The 21,727-nt window shown below is 30.8% G+C and overlaps 1 protein-coding gene across 11 annotated transcripts in view; it reads right to left on the bottom strand.

The window, feature by feature from the left end:
* LOC127706775 (liprin-beta-1-like) overlaps positions 1–21,727 on the bottom strand; it is a 187,263-nt gene that overhangs the window by 10,767 nt on the left and 154,769 nt on the right. For 6 of the 11 annotated variants that reach the window (XM_052211451.1, XM_052211453.1, XM_052211457.1 and 3 more), the window contains 14 exons: positions 20,368–20,429; positions 19,319–19,403; positions 18,174–18,262; positions 17,799–17,844; positions 17,223–17,329; positions 16,307–16,526; positions 10,021–10,135; positions 9,378–9,500; positions 7,546–7,690; positions 6,689–6,800; positions 5,598–5,686; positions 4,498–4,623; positions 3,408–3,539; positions 2,691–2,879 (listed from right to left, as the gene is read on the bottom strand). In XM_052211451.1, the coding sequence (XP_052067411.1) occupies positions 2,691–2,879; positions 3,408–3,539; positions 4,498–4,623; positions 5,598–5,686; positions 6,689–6,800; positions 7,546–7,690; positions 9,378–9,500; positions 10,021–10,135; positions 16,307–16,526; positions 17,223–17,329; positions 17,799–17,844; positions 18,174–18,262; positions 19,319–19,403; positions 20,368–20,429 (1,640 nt within the window). Of the gene's footprint in view, positions 1–1,259; positions 1,864–2,690; positions 2,880–3,407; positions 3,540–4,497; positions 4,624–5,597; positions 5,687–6,688; positions 6,801–7,545; positions 7,691–9,377; positions 9,501–10,020; positions 10,136–16,306; positions 16,527–17,222; positions 17,330–17,798; positions 17,845–18,173; positions 18,263–19,318; positions 19,404–20,367; positions 20,430–21,727 lie in introns of those variants that run through there. The other 5 variants (XM_052211452.1, XM_052211460.1, XM_052211455.1 and 2 more) reach the window with 4 other exon arrangements.

The following is a 21,727-nucleotide window of genomic DNA, read 5'->3' as shown; positions in this document are numbered from 1 at the left end:
GACTAATGAACGGATGCACAGACCAAAAAATATAATGCCCCTAGGTGGGACATAAAAATAACAAACAATTCATGATAGACCACATCTTTGAAATTGGTGTTAAACTTATTTCCAAAAACCTCACAATTCATCATTTATTATGTATACTCATCTGGTGTCAATTAAATCATTAAACAGTTTATTTAACTTGTCCAAAGAACAATATCATTTTTACTATTTCAGAAGACACCTTTAAAAGTAAAGCAGATATGGGTACCAATTTTTCTTGATTTAATGTGTATAGGCAAACCATGAAATCAAATGTTCAAAGAAGTATACATTTATCTGTAGTTTTGTATGTAACTTTGACAAAATCAAGTTTTCATGAAAATACAATTTTTAATCAATGAACTAATAAAATGCTCCGCTGGGGCGCAGCTTGATACGACCGCAGAGGTCGAACCCTGAACAGTTGGGGCAAGTATGGACACAACATTCAAGCTTGATACAGCACTGAATTTGGATTGTAATTAAATATTTGACACAGCATAGGTTTCTGACACAGAATGAAAGTGGTCTAAGAACTTAAAAATTTTCAATTTACCTATTCATACATGTGATGGACTGTGAAACTCAGATCAGGAGATTGGGAAATTTTGGTCAGGAGATTAGGACTCAGATCAGGAGGTTTTTAATCGACATTAATTTTGTTGTAAATGTAACCGTGTGCTGTAAAAATGGTCTTTTAAAGTGTGTTTTCTTCAACTTTCCAACCAATTTATTATGTTTATAGTACCCTTGTACTTATAAAGTTTCTCCATCTTTATATTCTACATGTTCAATCTAACATTGTTTTTTTCCAGTATGTTCTTTAAATTTTTTACTTCATATTCTATAAAACAATCATTGCAACCAGAACATTTGTTTAGCTGTCTGCAAATAGTTTTTATTTTATTTTTTTTTCTCTTGCAAGTAGTTTTTATTTGCAAACTCAGAAATTCATTCTATCTGTAAAGTTAGGGTCATAGTTATTATATAAATTTCAATTTAAGCCTTAAAAGGAAGTATAGAATCCTGAAATAATTTTCAAATTATTATTTTTTTATTTGTCCTAAGACATTTAAAATCATTCAATAACCATCCTTTTATGATTATTTGTTTAATTTATATTTTATTTATATTCTTTTAAAAATTTTCATTATTAAAAGGAAAGTAACTTAAAACAGGATAAATCAAGGGAAGTAACCCAATAAATACACAGTTTTTGTTACACAACGGCAGTTAGCCTGAGGTAAAAATCGTTTCTTACCAGTATGTTTGACACCCAAGCTGACAAGTGAAGCCATATAATTATGCATGTTAATTGATTTACAGGTAAAATATAACTTCAGGTAATGTCAGTTACACCAGATGCCTGAGATGTTATGTTGGGCAGAAATTTTTCATTCATGAAAAATTTCATACACGGGATTTTTTCAACGGGAGGGGGGAGGAGACCCCTGAAAACGGGATTATTGTACTCCCGTCGGGAGGTTCACATGTATGCCTATTCAAACCATATCATTATTATTTGCTTTTATATATAAATCAGAAATAACCAATTTAAAATGGAAAATGTTAAAGAAAAAAAAGGAAAAAAAAAATCCCCCCCCAATTTTTTGAACCCCCTTATGATTCATCGCCCCCAAACTCAATCCCAGCTTTCCCTTTGTGGTATGGTACCTTGCAGTACAATTTCAGAGAGATTCATACACTTGAACACAAGTTATTGTCTGGAAACTAGAAAAATGCTTGTTTTTTGGCCCCTTTTTGGCCCCAAATTCCTAAACGTTTAGGGCAATTACCCCCAAACTCAATTCCAGCTTTCCCTTTGTGATATGGAACCTTGCAGTACAATTTCATAAAGATCCATACACTTACACACAAGTTATTGTCCTGAAACTAGAAAAATGCATGTTTTTTTTGCCCTTTTATGGCCCCTAATTACTAAAATTTTGAGGGAAAACCCCCAAAATCAATCCCAGCCTTCCCTTTGTGATATGGAACCTTGTAGTACAATTTCATAAAGATCCATACACTTACAAACAAGTTATTGTCATGAAACTAGAAAAATGCTTGTTTTTTAACCCTTTTTGGCCCCTAATTCCTAAAATTTGGAGACAATTACCCCCAAAATCAATCCCAGCATTCCCTTTGTGATATGGAACCTTGTGGTACAATGTCAGAGAGATCCATACACTTACACACAAGTTATGTCTGGAAGTTACAAAAATGCTTATTTTTGGCCCCTTTTGGCCCCTAATTCCTTAACTGTTAGTACCATAACCCCCAAAATCAATCCCCACCTTCCTTTTGTGGTATTGAACCTTATGGTAAAATTTCAATGAGATCCATTCACTTAAACTAAAGTTAGAGTGCGAAAACTAATGTGTATTCGGACGACGACGCCGGACGACGACGACGACGATGCCAACGTCATACCAATATACGACCACAAAAATTTTTTTGCGGTCGTATAAAAATTGGCCCCCAGGAAAATAGATGAATCAATAGTATTTCGTGGGTATTAGATTTTGTGGTTTTAACAATTCTATGTACATTAGCCAAAGGAAATTTGTAATTTGATGACTTTGTGGTTCACATACAAAACCAAGAAATTCACAAATATTAGTACTCCAGGAATAACAATGAATAAACAATATACAACTTACTTTAACTTTGGCATTAGGTAACAGTGGAATATATGCAGGGTTAGATTCATGTTCTCTCTTCTTGTGCTGTGTATCGTTGCCTATTAATGCTATAAAATGTGTGTTGAGATGTCTTCGTAATAATGTCTTATTCGAAGGTATTGATAACAACTGGGCAAATAACTCAGCACAAAATCTTGGTTCCAAAACCTGAAAAATAAATCATATCTATATGTTTAACTACTAGTTAAATACAGAAATTATTGAGATATTAAATTATTTTTATAGGGTTCACATATGTTTGTTTTTTTTAAAGTTATTTATGCCTGAAATGGGCATGAAAATCAATAATGATAAATATGACAGCCTGTCTTTAGGATCAAAACATTATTTTTTATTATTGAAATTTTATTTAAGTAGCAAGTCACCAATGGAACCGTAAAGGTTTTGCTATTACCGATTCTTTAATGTGCAAAAATCATAAGGCTTACTGCATTCTATAACCAAGCTTTTTTTCACATTTTACAAGAATGTGAAAGCTTATCTATAGATGCATGTTAAAGATGAATTATTTTTTTTCAAGTAAAGTTCTCATTGTAGCAGCTGTGATTTTCAACAGTAAAAAACAAATATTATTTATTAAAATGCTTAAAAGTTACTGTTCAAATATAATACTACATACCTACAAAATCTAACTAAAAAAATTATTCTGTACAAAATGATAAACTTGATATTTACCATTAAAGCACCATGTACACCACTGCCCCTCATATTTGGAGCATATTCTGACAAATCAATGGTCCGTAACCATTCCATTACTCTATGATTTGTCCATAAGGCAACATCACCAGGGATATTCTGCAAATGACCCTAAAAATTAATAAAAACAAAATAATGGGTTATATAATGGCTTACTTCATCTTACTATTTAAGATCCCCCTTTTTGATTACTTAAAAAAACATGCTTATAGTCACTAATTTCAATTTTCTTCGTGAATTAAAACAACCAATTTTTTACCAAGAGATTACATATTAATGAAACTTTGCCAACTAATCTTGTTTGAATAGGTTTCCCCACTTATTCACTCTCTCTGCTTTGTAATTATTTTAGTATATGAGGATCAATTAACATTTTGACCATCAGTCTCCGCTATCAGATGCTTTACCTTCCTGTAAAGGGAAAGCAGTTTCAATCATTGATATGGGCCACTCCAGAAATAGCTGACAAGATAATAAAGCAATAGGAATTTTGTTTTTATGTTTAGAGAAGAAAGAGGCAAGACTACTAACTCAATACCCATCATGGAATTAAAACGGTTGAGCAGTTTAAAAGACTATTTTTTTACATGAACTCTTCTATTTAGTTCATGTTGTTTTGCTTTACTTATAGAATCTATCACTGCAGCATATGTGATACTATCTCTTATAAAGACAGTTGAACATTTACAAATATATCTGTTGAAAGAGGATATATAACATATTACACTTGTAAGGTTGAGTGATAAAATGGGTTTCTCTTATCATTTTTAGACAATATGTAGACTAATTTTATCTTTATTTTTTCAGTTATCTGCAAAAAGATATGTTCTTTTTATATGATTTCATCATGCATGGTCACCCTTTTTTTGGACGTCACAGCAACAAATTCAATAGTAAAGAAAGAAAATTTGATGTCATCCTGAAATTTTGACCTATGAAGATCATATGTACTACACATTGATTATAAAAAACTATACATTGATTATAAAAAACTAATCACCCAGATGGGGAAATACAATCGTTAATGAATTGGAGAAATAATTAACACCACCTAAGTCTGGTAACTAACCTCATCTGGTGAAGGTCTACGTCGTAGGCACTGTGGATTATAACTATGAGCACGTAAAATCTGAATTCCTCTTCTGATACTGATGTGGTGTAACTCATTGGTAACTTTTAATGCTACTAGATCATCCTGCAATGTAAACCTAGGTCATATAATAATCTCAAACATACTTTTTTCTTATGTAAGTAGCTCCTTCATGAAGACTGATTGTACCTTAGAAACAGAATCTGTATCTTTTTAATTGTATTATACTATATGTACAGGTTAACTGGATCTGCAAGTGTAAGGGTTGGTAAGTAATCTTCAAGTCTGGTTGATTGATAATTGTAGTTGTGGACACAATGTCTGGCAGATAAGACATAAAGATGGAATGACCTCTATGTTGACAGTTAATTAGGTATCTTTAGTTTGCTTTCAATTGCTTTGTTTTGTTTGTTTTTTTGTGTTTGTTCAAGAGTTGAAGGCATTTCTGAACTGATTTTTGGTTTTACATTGTTTTTGTTAAAAAAGGGGGTTTTGTTACTTATCAAAACTAGTTTAACCTCGCTACATATTTATATGCTTGTCTGTAGCCAGGAAACTTATCAGTGGTTATCTTAGGGTTGAGTTCTTTAAATTTTTGGCATTGAATGCAACTTTCGGGTAAATTCTGTTAAAGATGTATACAACTTACATGTATCTAGCTTAGTGAATTAAGAGCTTGGCATAATAATAGAAACTTGTATGATAAGCTCTAGCTGTCTTTTAGTTTTAGTGTGTTGTTAGGTCAATGTCTCCCATATATATTTACTTCTCCTTTTAATCATATGCATACCATGAATTCATTTCAAATTTCATTTCATTTTGGAGATTTGCTGATAAAATCAATATCATTGCTTCAATACTGCTAATATTTATATGATTTTTCTCGAACATTGCAATGCCTTACTTTGATTTTTTCAAATCCCTTTGATCTCATACAGTTTAATATCTTATACTGAAGAGCTATTGTTCAAGATATGAAAATCTCACATCACATTTTACATGGCTTAAAAAGATTGGTCATGAAATCATTGTAATAGAACTAAAGCCATCTCTGTCTAATTTACCAGTACTGTACTTACAATGGTAAGAAAGTGTAGCATTCTGCCATCAATTCTTGCATCATAAAAATAATCTTTATACTGTGGAAGCCCTATATCATCTAACCATCCTACAAACAATATACAATAGATAAATATAATATGTGAATGTAAACATAAGATAAGCCCTATATCATCTAACCATCCTACAAACAATATACAATGGATAAATATAATATGTGAGTGTAAACATAAGATACGATTGATTGATTGATTGCTGTTTGTTTAATGTCCAGTGGTAAATATTTCATGTTAACGATGAGAACAAATTAACAATAAATACAAAAGGTAGGTCCTTCAATAGGGGTCTATAGGAGGCATCAGACTTAACGTCCCCATTCTGACCGGACCAGACACATCCTGCACAGCCAAACTGATGCCCCACTTTGGAATAGGTTTTACTGCCAGTAGGAAGAAGACCAAAAAATACCCCAGTCATATACAATACAAGAATATATTTCCAAAGTACACCATACCCCACTCACACTATCCCTTTACCATGTTCAGTGAACCATGAAAACCATGAAAACTTGGTCAAATTCCTAATTTGGTATATGTTTGAAAAGTTCACATCACAATGAGCATTTGTACTAAATTTCACATTGATGTGACCACTAATGTATGGTTAACAGCATCAAACCAAAACTTAGATATGGGACTGATGGAGGAATAGGCAGACAGACGGGAGATGCACAAACCGAAAAACATAATGCCCTTACTATTATAAGCATAAAAATCCACATTACAGGAATAAACATCAGAATTGTAGTCTCCTTATAAACTTCTGTGACAATATTTAGAAATTAAGGGTTTTACTTCCTTTGTTTTCCTTATTGATCGGATCAAAATTGTGATGTGTTCATATGGGAAATATTTTGTTGTCTGATTGCATTATTATCCGACAATTAATTCCAATTGAAACTTATACTCAAGGAAAATTATGAATTAAAACATTATCCTATGCTGAGCTATTTTTTTTTGTCTTAATACTTGTTTATTTAATATTACAAATTTTTCTATGAAGCAATTAATTTGAAAAAATAATTGTAATACTTCATAAGTTTCAAACATACGTGTGACCCAATTGTGATCCAGGAAGTTGAATTTTTCTGCTGAGTTTGCTGATATAGACTGAAGTGCTAGTTGCAATTTTTTCCGATGCAAGTAATTCTTTATTCCTAATTCCTGAAATAAAAAATAATACAAAAATGACTCTATATCTTTGAATAGTATTGTTATTTTTTTTTATTTTTTGATCTCATAAATGATCTTTCTTTTAAATCTTATTCCATGTACAACCTGTTGGACTTCTCGGTTTAAAGTTCATCTAATGAATTTTAGAACCTGCTGAAACTGCAATCGACCACTGCATCATTAGAGACCAAATATATTTTTTGGAGACAGATATATTTTCAGATCTTAAAACACAACACTTGCAGGGCATACATTTATATAAACTGTTGAATTTTATTTTTTTTTTGGAAAGGGGGGGTGGGGGGGGCACAACTCTAGAATATAAAAAGTGACGCCACCAAAATTCAACCTTGATCTGTTTTTTGTGGTGATAAGCATTGTATATAAGATTCATAACATTTGGTTGAGGCAAACTTAAGTTAGAAAACAGAAACAAAAATTCAGCAATTTTTCCATTTGTAAAGTGGCACAACTCTAGAAAGGTAGAAGTGACGCCACCCAAATTCAAAATTGATCTGTGTTTTGTGGTAATCAGCATTGTGTATAAGTTTCATAACATTTGGTTGAGGCAAACTAAAGTTAAGAGAACATATACCAATTTCGGGACATATGGACATACAGACGGACGGATGAACGGACGGACGTACAGACAGACAAGGTAAAACTTAATGCCCCTCCTCTACAGCGGTGACATAAAAATTACATTTTTTAATAAATATGTCCGTATTGAACTCACTTTTTCTAAATCATGTGAGGTAAATTTTAACATCTGGTCGCCATTTTTGATATATTTCCGACATTCTACAAGATACATATTTAAACCAATCTCATTCATCCATGCTGTCACTCGATCACTGTCCCATCGAGCAAAAGGTGTATTACTGAAAAAGAATAAATCATATCAATGTATGAAATGTGTCTCTAAAAGTTTAATATGTACGAAATTTAAAAAGTTTTATCTTGTATCTTGTTTCATTCTACATATAATTTCAAATTTTATTATCTGACTAACTTTTTAAAATGTCTTAAGATAAGTAATAATAAATTATTTTTTCTCAAACAGATTTTTCATATGACATAAATAGTTGCAAACTTTTTAAAGACATCTTCCAAAATTTTATACATTTCTCCTATACATGTAAAACCACATTAACTTAACACTCTTCTTCAGGAAACTAATCACTTCTTAGCTAAATATGACACATAAGTTAATCTAGTCTAACCTTAATGATAAACAAGTCTCTGTCTTATTATAACCTTCACAGTACATGGTTTTTTTTTAAATTTCATATGAGAAGAATTTTTACAAGTGTTTGATGTTGTCCACTTGATCTCCAATCCTTTAAATATTTGTTTATTACTCCACTTAATAAAACAAGACTTTATGATGAAAGTTTGTGTTCAGCTTTCTCTTGTATTTTGGATTTGCCCAAAACCATTCAAATTCAAATTAAGAATTTCATAAAAAAAATATTTATATCTAGTTATTCAGTTTGACAATCTTTAAATCATATATTTGCATGAGTTATTATTTTTTAGTAAATCATTATATTTTCAATAAATATTACATTAATTTTTTTCTTTAGACATCACCTACACTTGTACATTATTTAACATTGATTGATTGATTGATTGGTGTTTGGCCACTTTCTTGGTGTCAGTTTTTATTGGTGGTGGAAGCCGGAGTGCCAAGAAAGAACCACCAACCTTCAGCAGGAAAATTGACAATCCTAGTCAATTGAGATTGCAGTCGAGTGCACCTGCCATGTGCGGGATTCGAACTCACAACCTCAGTGTTGACCGGTATTATTTCACATTTTTCTATGTAACTGTTATTGTTGTGTATAGCAACATCATACTTTAACATAACCAAAACAGTAGTGTGCAATAATATATCATATTGCACTAGTGCCAATACAGCTTCAAATAAGTGAGGTCATCAGTTACAAAAATATGTTTTAAAGTTTTTCATACTTTGCTGCACAATTAAAAGGTTATCCCATGAATATTGTTGAATATATCTCTCGTAGTTGTATTTTATACTTGCAAGCTTGAGCAATACAAAATTCAGCCCTAGACAATATTAACCAATACTCATGCCATAATCCTATATTATTCCACTTATCTTCATAATTATTGAGAGGGTTGAGTAGTAAAAACTAGTTTAGCCATGCCACATGTTATGTGCCTGTCCTAAGTCTGAATATTATACTGTAGTGGTTATTGTTTTTTATTGCTTTTTAACAATTCAGGTTGGAATGCATATCCCTGATAGTCACTGTTGAGTTTTTCACACCTATTTTTTACCAGGGATGATTTAGATCTACACATTTGTTTAAGACCCCTTGTCTATTTTAAACCATATGTTAACCTATTTTGTATTCTTAAGATGTCTTCTCCTCAGCCATTAACAACAGGCCTTAGCCATGAATCATATTGCACAGAAATTTATATAAACAATTGTGAATTAGTTCACTTGCTTTCCAGTGCCTTGGTGTAAACATAACATATATTTTCCTTAAGTTGATAAAATAAATCAAATCATCCTTGAATTTCGTTCATACTTACTCTTGAACTTTGATATCCTTGGACCAGCCAAGTCTACCAGAAGCTGTAGCACGCACACCTCCTCGTTTAAACTGCTCTGTTTTTTCTCTTTCATGGAAATCTTGAGATCCACTTCTTTTTAATCTAGACAAACAATAAAAAAATGTATACAGGTATTCTTAATTGCTCTACCAAGAGTATCAACTTTAACAATGAAAATAACACTGTATTAATTCTGTCCTGGATTTACCTTTATCAGGAACACACAATCCCAAACATTTAAAAGCCAGGGATTTATAAGACCTAAACAAGTGAAGAGCTTTGTGACAGAGACATACTAAATAGCCAAATTCATCTGAGGTCAACTTTGCCAGTGGGAATTGTAAGGTTCACAATAAATGTAATGATCAAATTAATAAATAGCTTACACAACTTTCAAACATCTTACTGTGTTTACAAAAAACATCCATTTGAAAATACCTCTGTATAAAAACTCAAATCTTCTATTATAAACTTTCAACACTCACTTCAATGAGCTCATATTTCATATAAAATTTGTAAATTGAAGATTACCTATCTAACATAAAGTAATTAAATTAAAATTTCTAGAGCACACATGTAACGAATAACAATAAAACAAAGTAATATCTAGTTTTACACATACTTTCCTAAAAATCTCCGTAATCCAGATTTTTTCTTGGCATCGATCGGCATTCCTCCAGCAATACCACTTAAATGCTGGAGGCCATCCTCATCATCAGTAACTACTTCTGTTTGAGCTGAAAAGTTTAGTTTTCAAATCATTAAATGAAAGATCATATACAAAATTTTCTCAAGTTTGTTTTAACCAGTAATTCTATCTATAAAGGTTTATTACTTATAAAGGCCTTTTAAAGTCAAGTTACAGTAAACGGGTCATGTCAAAGACTTTTGTGAAATTTTGCTTACAGCTATGGTATGATAAATTTGAGCTGAAAACCAATAACATAATGGATTAATCTCTTTTATTTTTTGAAATACTACGGAATAAAAAGATAAATTTAAGAACATTTTTCACCAATTCCGAGTGATTTCTGTACAAATGTTCATCAATTTTGAAACAATTCATGCAATAAAATTTCAGAAAATAAGAAATAAATGCATTATTTCTTCAAAACTTAGTTATAGTTCAACATGTCAACATTGTATGCAAACTTTTACAATTTCTGTGACATAACTCATTTACGGTACCTTGACCTTAATGACGAGCCACCCAATCATGAAAAGTCCAGTGACAAGTAATTTGCATATCATTTTTAACCGGATCACAAATTCAGTTTGCAAGCGACAGTCTAAAAGTTACTACTTAAGTTCAATATGTGTAGATTTTCTGATGACAATAATTATAGCCACGGCCAATGAATGAAAGTTTTAAAAAATAAAAACAAATCTTGAGACTGCATTGTATTTCAAGTTTGTAAAATGTACTTATGGTACATATATAAAAGAATTTAGTTCAGAAATATTTACAAAAACAAATCTCTAATAAATATGCTTTAATTTATAATAAACTGCTTCGCTGAGCGCAGCTAGATACGCCCGCAGAGGTCCAACCCTGAACAGTTGGGACAAAAATGGACACAATATTCAAGCTTGATTCAGGTTCGAATTTGGATTGTAATTAAATATTTGACATATTATAGGTTTCTGAATAAATGTAGTCAAAGATCTTGAAATTGGTTATATGAATTGAATTTATATTCAATTAAAGATTTCTTGCTGTTGTGCAATACTTAGTAAATCTGTTGTCAGACTATAAACAAATAAAGTTCAATTAATTCTCAATGTCATATTAGAAATTTATGAAAATAAAACAGGAGCTTACATCAATAGATATAAACAATTCACCAAAGTTTCATGAGAATTGGTGACAACATTTTTGAGTTATTGTCCGAAAACTGGAAAATCACCCCTTTTTTTAATGAATAAAACCCCATAACTCAGAAATGTAAAATGTAAAATTTATAAAATTCTAAAGGGAGCTTACATCAATACATACAAACAATTCACCAAAGTTTCATTAGAATTGCTGAAAGCATTTTTGAGTTTTTGTCCGAAAACTGGAAAATCCCCCCTTTTTTCATGAATAAAACCCTGCAACTTGGAAACGTAAAATCTAAAATTTATAAAAATTGAAAGGTAGCTCATGTCAATAGATATAAACAATTCACCACAATTTCTTGCAAGTTGGTGAAAGCATTCTTGAATTATTGTCCAAAAACTGGAAAATCCCCCTTTTTTTAATGAATAAAACCCCATAACTCTGAAACGTAAAATCTAAATTTTATAAAAAAGGAAAGGGAGCTCACTTCAATAGATATAAACAATTCACCAAAGTTTTATGCAAATTGGTTAAAGCATTTTTGAGTTAATGTCCGACATGTTGACGACGGACAGACGGACGGACAGACAGACGGACAGAGGTATACCATAATACATCCCGTAAACGGGCGTATAAAAACTGTACCATTAGCAACTCATTAAAAAGAAGCTATCAACTATGGTTTTTCATCAATATCATTTGAAAGGATTATAAACAAAAATAATCTTAACTTCTTGCCAAAGTAATAAAAGAAAAAGAAAAAGAAATTGGCAAATAACAAATGAAGAAGCAAAAAGATTCTTCAACATCAAATTGCAATGAAATGTACATTTTTCTTCTTTAAATAATAATTGTTAATTGAATAAATGCATGCAATTAAGGAGTATGTTTAAAACATGCTAAAACAGATATACTTTCAATGTAGTATATAGACATAATTATATTCTGACATTTCTAGCATTCTATGATATTGTTAAAATAGTAACATAATATGACAAGACAATACTGAATTAACAATTGTTTTTAAATACCAATCTTAATTTCTTTTTTCTTTATTTTTTTGGGGGGGGGGGGGGAGGGGAGGGGCTAATGGAGGTTTCGTTTCATAGCATAACCCTTTTCTGTCCATTCAGCAATTCAAGACAAAGCTATTTCATGAACATAAGCATGAAATTAACAAAGTAATTAGAGATGACTGAGTGGGAGATGGCAAACCTTTTTTTTTATGTTGGGAGGGTGACAAAATGAACTTCAAAAGAAGCAGAATCATGCTTTTAAATATTCATTTTCCATTTCATTTTAAAAATTTCTCATCTATTTTCTTTTTTTAAATCATTCATTTAATGTTTTATTTTTATTTTCTAATTTCCATAAGTCAGATTCAATTCATTCAAAGTGTAATAAAAAATTATCTTCTTGTCTAATAAAAACAACTAAAAAGACAAACCAAATCATCATCATTTTATATATCAATTAGAAAATGAATTATGAAAAATAAGCAAAACTACATTACCTAAATTCATATCATCCATAATTCTTATTAAAACAATACAATCAGTAACAAGAATCTCTAGTATGTCCCATTATTAAATGATTACCGACTCTTGAGTAAACCCACTTATCACCAACAGGATGTTAATAAACATATTGTTCTTATCATTTCCTCTCCAAACAACCTCTGTTAAATGGATGGGCAATTTTTATCTGTTGTTATGGAAACATAAACAAATGGTTTACTGCATCAAAAGAAAAATGAAATTCTAGATAACAGATGCACAAATCAATTTGTTTATTGTTCTTGCATGCATTTTTGTTTTTTTCATTCATAATTAACTTTGAAATACTATCTGTAGAAAATGTTGCACTTGGGAATGATTTCAAATTTGACGATTAAAATAATCAAACCCTATTAAAATGAGGATATCATTTTGAAATGTTTATCATTTAATCTAAATCACCACTTTATCGAATTTCTGTTTGATTGTAGCTATTTTAACTTCCATTAAATTTCTTATCATATAGATATAGTATTACACAAGTATCGATTTCAGGCAAAATTAAAATCTGTAGAATTTCTAAATATGCTTCACACAGGAAGGTTTGTTTAGTGCTATTATACATGTATATGTAAAATTGTCTGAATCAGATGATAAAACAAATAAACTGTTGACACAGAGATATGTCTTGCCTGTGCACATTAAATTCAGAAAAAGACAATATGATGGACAGCAACATTGCTTATTAATTCAAAGTCACTGGACCATGACCTTGTGGGCAGGGCCTAGAAATGGTCTACAAACTGATCTGTCACAAAAAATTCTTATCAAACTGATTTAAGCAGAAAATTTAACATGGAAAATTGCTAATTAATTCAAAGTAACTGGACCATGACCTAGGGGGCAGGGCCTCAAAATAGTCGTCAAACAGATATGTACTGATAGTAATGCAACTTCATACAAAATATAATTTATCTATCACAAGTAGATCCTATCAAACTAACTCAAGCAGAAAACTTAACATTGACAATTGCTAATTAATTCAAAGTCACTGGACCATGTCCTAGGGGCCAAGGATACAAAATAGTCGTCAAACTGATATGTACAACTTCATACAAAATATCATTTGATCTATTACAATGCAAGTAGATCCTATCAAACTAACTTAAGCAGAAAACTTAACATTGAAAATTGCTTATTAATTCAAAGTCACTGGACCATGACCTAGGGGGTAGGCCTCGAAATAGTTGTCAAACTGATATGTACTGATAGTAATGCAACTTCATATTAAATATCAATGATCTATCACAAGTAGTTCCTATCAAACTAACTTAAGCAGAAAATTTAACAATTGTTGACACCACCGCTGCAGACGTCACTGGAAAAGCAATCCCTATATCTTACTCAGGCGAGAAAAAAAAATCATCATTCTCAAATCCTGGGGCAAGATTTGCCCCCTCCCCCTACCCCTTAAAAACAAGAATGTGTCCATAGTACACGAATGCCCCACTCACACTATCATTTTCTATGTTCAGTGGACCGTGAAATTGGGGTCAAAACTCTAATTTGGCATTAAAATGAGAAAGATCGTATCATAGGGAACATGTGTACTAAGTTTCAAGTTGATTGGACTTCAACTTCATCAAAAACTACCTTGACCAAAAACTTTAACCTGAAAAACTTTAACCGGAAGCGGGACAGACAGAGGGACAGACGGACGAACGGACGAATGGACGGATGAATGAACGAATGGATGCACAGACCAAAAAACATAATGCCCATAAATGGGGCATAAAAAATCTCCCTAAAATTAAAAGGTTGATATTAAATCTAAAGACACTATTTTAACTATTCACAACACCAAATACATAAGTTACTTAACTAAAAAAAATCGTTGAGCACAAATGAATACTTCAATGAACCCATTTTTTAGTGTACCCTTGAAATTCATTTTATGACTATGTAGCCTTATCCATTTCTCATGGACAAAGAAGAATTGCTTACTAAATACTAATCGTCATATTACTGACACAAGAACAAGAACAAATTAACTATAAAGATAACTTAAATTCTGAAAAAAAAAAGTAAAATGACAAAAATACCCAACTCCAAGGAAAATTCAAAAAAGAAAGACCCTTATCAAATGGCAAGATCAAAAGTTCAACCACATCAAATGAAAGGAAAGCAACTGTCATATACCTGACTTGGTACAGGCATTTTCTTATTTAGAAAATGGTGGATTAAACCTGGTTTTATAGCTAGCTAAACCTCTCACTTGTATGACAGTCTCACAGTAAGTTGATTGTCATGAATTTTTGGAATGTCACAAAGAATGTTAGACAATTGTAAAATCATGCTTTGCAACAGGTCACCTAGGGTCCCCCCAATAGAGATTTTGCAAGGTTTAATTTCCCTTGAAGACAGCCTGGAACTATCTCAGTACTTTCTATTTTAAGTCATTATTGGAATTTTGCATGAGAGCTTCATGAAGCCTCTCAAATACATACAATTTTTATTATTTTTGCATACAAAAATCACAATATATATTAAATGAGGAGTTAGTCATCTTTGGCAAGCATTTGAAGAACAAAGTGTTTCGTTATTGATTATAACCATGCTGACATACTGGAATATAATTAGCTTACAACTGAGGAGTATATAAATCAGAACTGGGATATATATGTAAATCTGGACGCATGCCTTTTTATCTTTATGTAAGACAATTTTGAGCAGTGTGTTTCTAAGAATAATTAGGGACAGGATAATACATTACTCTTTGATTAAAATGCCCCACTTTGCTTAATATCTATTACAGGTAAACAAATCCTGGAAGTTTCAAACTCAAGAGAAATTTCTGTTTTCACGTGAGGTAGAGGCAATTCATTGATAAAAATTCTATAAACCCAAAACACCATAAAAACCTTATGAGAACTAAATTTAAAGTCAACTTCAAAACTTTAAGCCTGAAATGGGCTACTTATCTACATAATAGAATTTTCAAAATTTAGTTCAAAAATTAATTATTTGATAATATTTTATATGTTTAAGGATATGTATGATTAATCAAGCTTGATTGGACCAAACTAAAATTGTTCTTTTAGATAAATATATCCATAAATAATCTACTTCAAACTTTTTTTGATACAATGTGTATTACTAAAGGCTATGCATTAAAACTAAATCTAAACAAGTTCTCTTATGACAAGAAGCCAACCCTTCTAACTTTTATTTATACCTTAAGTTATATGCATAATTATCTAAGCTTGATTGGACCTAAATAATATATGTGTTTCAGATAAATACATTGATTGGTTAAAATACATGGAATTTTGTAATATTTGAAGAGGTTATCAAGAATTTGAAAAATTGGTTTCAAGTCCTATTCATATTTATATTCTATATTATTTTCAAGATTAAGATCAAGATTAATGAAAAGGGATCAATATCAAGATTATGAAATGGGACTGATAACACTAAATCACACTGCTCAAAACTGTGTCTTCTTAAAAGTTGCAAGGAACCAGGATGAACTGATACAGTATTATATGTTAGTCTGAGTACTGGACAGAAACGTGGCATGCGGAGGTATTTACACTTATCTACTGCAGACTCTATATTGGTAATCCCATCACCTAAATTAGGGGCCGAGGTACTCCTTTTGCCGCTTTTCACCCTCATCAAAGCCCTGCCTAATGCAGGAAAGCCCCGAGACCTTCGGACTTCAGTATGATCTTCCTTAACTAACGTACCATATGATTCCGGACCAGCAGAACTGTAACTTTCTGGATGATTATTGTTAGTAATTATATGTTTCTGGAATATAAATAAATTATAGTCAGTAAAAATGTATCAATTTTGGAGTCATTTATTAACTGAAGTTTGATTGTGGTATCATGGGTTTCGATTATTGATACAATTTTATGTGAATTTTTCTTTTTTTATTTGGAAATATAAAGTAAATCTAAATATATGATTAAAATTATCTTCCTTTCCAATATAATAATACTTATTAGTATGGGTATCATTAAATGCTAGAATATCTTTATACTGTCTTTTAGAAAACCTACATAGTTATCACAGAATAACTTTGTGCTTTCTGAAGTTTTCAAAAATACATGTTTTCATGTTTTGTCAGATGGTAAAATCTTATATTATGCAAGGCATTTTAATTTTGTCATTCTAAGAGGTACAGTTACCTCAAGTAAGTCTACCAAGTGTTTTAACATAATTGTGAGGCTAGACAATGACCCAAATTTTAGAGCAAAACAATTACAGTTCTAGCTGCAGGAATTGTTTTAAAAAAAAATTTTCTAAGTTAGTAAAAAATTGAATATTAGGAATGTTTTGAAAACCATCTGTAAGACATCCCTTTTTAGTAAGATATTGTAAATTTAAACTATGCATGTAGAATTTCTTATTGTTGTAAGCTTTAGAAAGTTTTAATTTCAAAAGAAATTTTGAAATTCATTCAGTGTTAGGTTCAATTTATTCTGAGCGAAATTGACTTACTTTTTTATTAGTTGGTGTGACATCTTCGGCACTATTTGATCGTTGTAAACCACCAGAGGATCTTTTTGGAGTACTGACCAATAAATTGTTTCCTTCGTAAGACTGAACTATAAATAGATATTTAAAAATGAAGTGTAAATACGTAATTCAATGAACATTCTGATAAAACTAATACATCAGTATTAATATTTCTGAATTTTTAATTTTTTTCTTTAAAAACAAGATATCACTGTATCATTATTTCTGAAAATATTTATAAGCATCAAACAAAAAGGAGGAACTCAAAATAATTGTGTGACCTTTTTCAACACCTTTAGCCACTATTCATTATAAACATTAAATTCAGAAATTATTGAAAGGTTTTTATTAATGTGAATAATGTGACTGGGTTAGTATGGCAGTAATATGAACCACACGTTTTGATATCTGATACAAATGTACGCAGCTTTTCCTGAAAATGCAATAATCAATCTCACATTTTTGTCCATTCTTTAAAAATTGAAATAATAAATGCACACAATAATTTCTGAATTTACAGTAATTGTTCGTTCGTGTAGGAAAATAAGGTGTACTTACCAGGTGTACTTGTAGCACTAGGGGAAGAGTAAGTCTTATCATCATACTGAAAAATACCAATTATATTGTTAAAATCATTTCTTTGTAGTAATCTGATTCCAATTCTTATAAATCATCTTTTAGTCTCATGTCATAATGACATTTTGGATTTGTGTTTTATTTCCAACAGTAAATTCCAACCTGACGTTCATTAACTGATTTAAAAAAAAAATTTTAAATTATGTCGGACTAAATTCAAACTACTGTTGTTTTTTTTTTTACATTTATTTAGTTTTCTTTATCCAAAATCTCTCCTTCTTTCTTTCTTTTAATATTTTATTCAAAATCAAAATCTCATGGAAACGTTTTGTACAAAACTTTGAGGCTGGTACATACCATATCTCTAGTAGGGTCTGACAATGAAGGTGTCGTAGAACTTGTTGAGCTTGTGTCGTCTTCAGCATTTATCATCATTTCATCTAACGCTAGAAAAAGATAGAAAAGAAATGCAATTTGGAACAGTTTTAGTCGACAGGCAATCCTTCTTAATATTAATATTCAACAGAATCAGCAACAACTTAGAAAAAAGATTCAATGATAAATTGTAGTGTGTACTTCGAACCACATCCTCAGAAACTAAGAACACAGTCATAATATCTGTTCATCCAAAGCTTTCTTGCTCAAACAATACAATCAACTAGATGTGTCGGATTGACACGAATGGTCCACTCGCACAAAAAACTTGATGGCAAAATTCATCATCGGAGAGGATCAAAACCTAAACTGTAATTTCAACAAAAATCAGCAGAGCTGAACTAAACATAAACTCAATCTGTCACTCGTCATAGTAGACTCGCATACTAAAAATCTGCTCAATATGTGAAGGTGTTTAGAAAAAAAGTCTGTAAAACTGTAATTTTCACTTAATTTGGAAAATTTCGGCAAAAATCTTCAGAGCGGAACCAAACATAAACATCAATCAGTAACTCATCATAGTAGGTGGGAGGCAGGAAACAGAAATATATTTCATTCTGACCATATATTTGTCTGTATGATTGATTTTCTGATTTAAACTAAAACATTTGTCAATCGTCCTGAAGGTAACACAAATAAGGATTAAACTTGTCAGCTACTGGCCTTATTTTCATTTGAATTTGGCATATTATTTTAAGCTGCAATAGCAAATACATTTATAAATATTTTGTAAAAGATATTTATACATGAGGTTAAATTTTCTATACTAATTTCTTGACTCCAGGCAGAAAAATAGGGTAGGTTGCTAGGTTAAATAGTTTTATTTTTAAAAATATTTTACATAAGACTATATAGGGCAATGTACTGTTGTTTTAACAGTGCATAACCAAAAATGTCCAAAACAATTTGCTAGGGTAGGTAGAGAGGCAGCAAACACAGGTGTATTTTTTTTTTGACTGAATGTCTAATCAATTATGAAATTTGACTGTTTAGCTTACTATTTATCATGTTTGGTGTCAGGAAAAGCTTTGGGCCAAGTCAGATAAAATTGGAACAGTATTACTTACCTTTTCTACCTTGAGCATGAATGACCATTTCTTCAATCTTTTTATACTTTCTTACTAACTTTCTCATTTCATCTATTCTTTTGTCCTAAAAATTGAAATGATTAAAGTACATGTATAAGTAGTTTGAATTAAGTATGAACTGTTCATTATTGAGATTATATTGGACACACATTTATGGGTGCTTTATGTCCAACTGCAAATATTACATGCATGATCATAACATCCTGATGATATATGAATAAAACCTGCTTCTTCTGGTTGTTAGTTTTATCGTTTCAATTATTTTTTTTTGTCATGTCTGAGCCTTTTATAGCTTGCTATGTGGTATGGGTTTCTATCATTGTTGAAGGTGGTATGGTGAACTAAAATTGATAACTTCTAAGTCATTTGGTCTGTTGTGGAATGTTGTCTTATTGGCAATCATACAACATCTTATTTTTAAATTGACACACTGAGCTAGATTTTAAACAAGCTAGCATATTAGATGGCAGTTCATAGGAAGATAAAGCAGCACAAAAAGGCCCTACTATAGGACTATAGGGGCTGGTTTTAACATAGTGAAACCTTGTACTGAGAAAACTGCAATATTACAAGAGCTTTTACAGATTTTGAGTATTAAGGAAGGGGTGGGATAGACAGTTGAAAAGACAAATTTTATGTTATTGCATATGACATAAAATTTATTTCCTTAATTTCTTTTGGAATAAAAAAAACACCATTAGTCAAATTTTCTTTGAAATTATTTTCAATCCTTTCTCTTACAAACACCATCATAGCACTTAGTTATTAACAAAAAAAAAAACTAATATTGATATACACCAAACACCACTTAATGTAAATTATTAGCTAATTCCGTATCTTGCATTTATATAAAAAAGAAGAAATTGCATTACTCAACATTGTTCCTAAATTGATTACTTTCCAAAGATTACATCATTTCATTTGAATTATCCCCCATTGTACATCTATCATGCATTATCTGCCACTGTACAACTATCATAACACCTACTGTCAGAAGGTACTACAAAAATTAAGAATTAATGACATACTTTTTCTTGATTTGATAACATCAAGGCATCTACTGCCTTCTTTAACTTTTCCACTTCATATTCTAAAATAAAGAGAATAACAAATTATACCACACCTAAATATATATATATATAGTTTAAGTACAAGTTGCATAATTTTACAAAATCAAATGATAAAACAAAATATATAGGCCACGAAGCTGCAGACATGCCTAACCAAACCAAAATGTATCGAGTGTGCAGAAAAATGCTTAAGTTTTACTGAAATGTAAAAATTCCTCATGCAAACAATCAACAACCTACCAAATTTACATAAGTATATTTATATATTATAACCTCAACATTTGTTCTTATTTCTATATATATTGACTATGGTTTTCTTAACCTAATTTTTGCTCATTGATTTAAACATAAGAAGACAATGATATGGTATGGTAATTTTATGATTTTATCACCATTTTCTTTTAAAAAGCACACAAAAAGTGCTACAAGACCATGGCTTTCATATTCACAGCACAACATTAAAACACTTTATATTAAAAGCACAGAAAGTGCAAAAAACCTACATTCTGCTAAATAAATAGAAACATTTAAAATCATAAAATTACACATTTTTAACAGAATTAGTAGAACTCAAGTTTCTATGACAAAGACAATAAAACCTCTAACACATTTTACAAGTTGTAATATCCATGCAACTCTACACAAAAATAAACCACATAAAATTTAATTCTGAAAGGTAGTATGAAAACTAGATTGTATGATACCTAAGGCAATCTATGATCCTTTATATGTGGAATTTATTACCTTATAAAGCCCATGGATACCTTAAATATGGACCTCAAACTTCAATTGTGTCACAAATGAAAATGTTCAACCCTATAAGGTATACAGACACTACAAATATAAACCTAAAGTTATAGACTAACCTGGCAGACTTAAAATCCATTCAAACATAATAAGTAGGTTACAACTGCCACTTTATTACTGGAAGTTTTGCCTATTTATTGTCTTTTTATTTTGGGGGCAAATTTTGACTATTTGTATGATTTCTAAATAGACCTATTTAGACATCCAGAAAGTGTCTTGATATAATCACACACATAAAAGTTAAATGCAGCCAATGCTTTGTCATACAATTCCTATCTACATGTATTCCATCAACATTTATTATTTGCATGTTCAATCTTTTCAAATAAGTTGGTTCATATCTCTCCTCCATCTGTAATAGACATTCTGAGAATTTGAACTGCATTTAAAAATTAACAAGTCACTAATGCATAGAATGTGCACCATAGTGACTAAATGGAATTAGAGTGGACACTTATGAATATATATTAATACACAATAAAGGATTTGAAAGAGACATGCTACAATCCAA

Source organism: Mytilus californianus, unplaced genomic scaffold, assembly GCF_021869535.1.
Source record: "Mytilus californianus isolate M0D057914Y unplaced genomic scaffold, xbMytCali1.0.p SCAF_6, whole genome shotgun sequence".
Taxonomy (NCBI): Eukaryota; Metazoa; Mollusca; class Bivalvia; order Mytilida; family Mytilidae; genus Mytilus; species Mytilus californianus.
The sequence above is the reverse complement of the archived record's forward strand: the minus strand, read 5'-3'. Positions and strand labels throughout refer to the sequence as shown.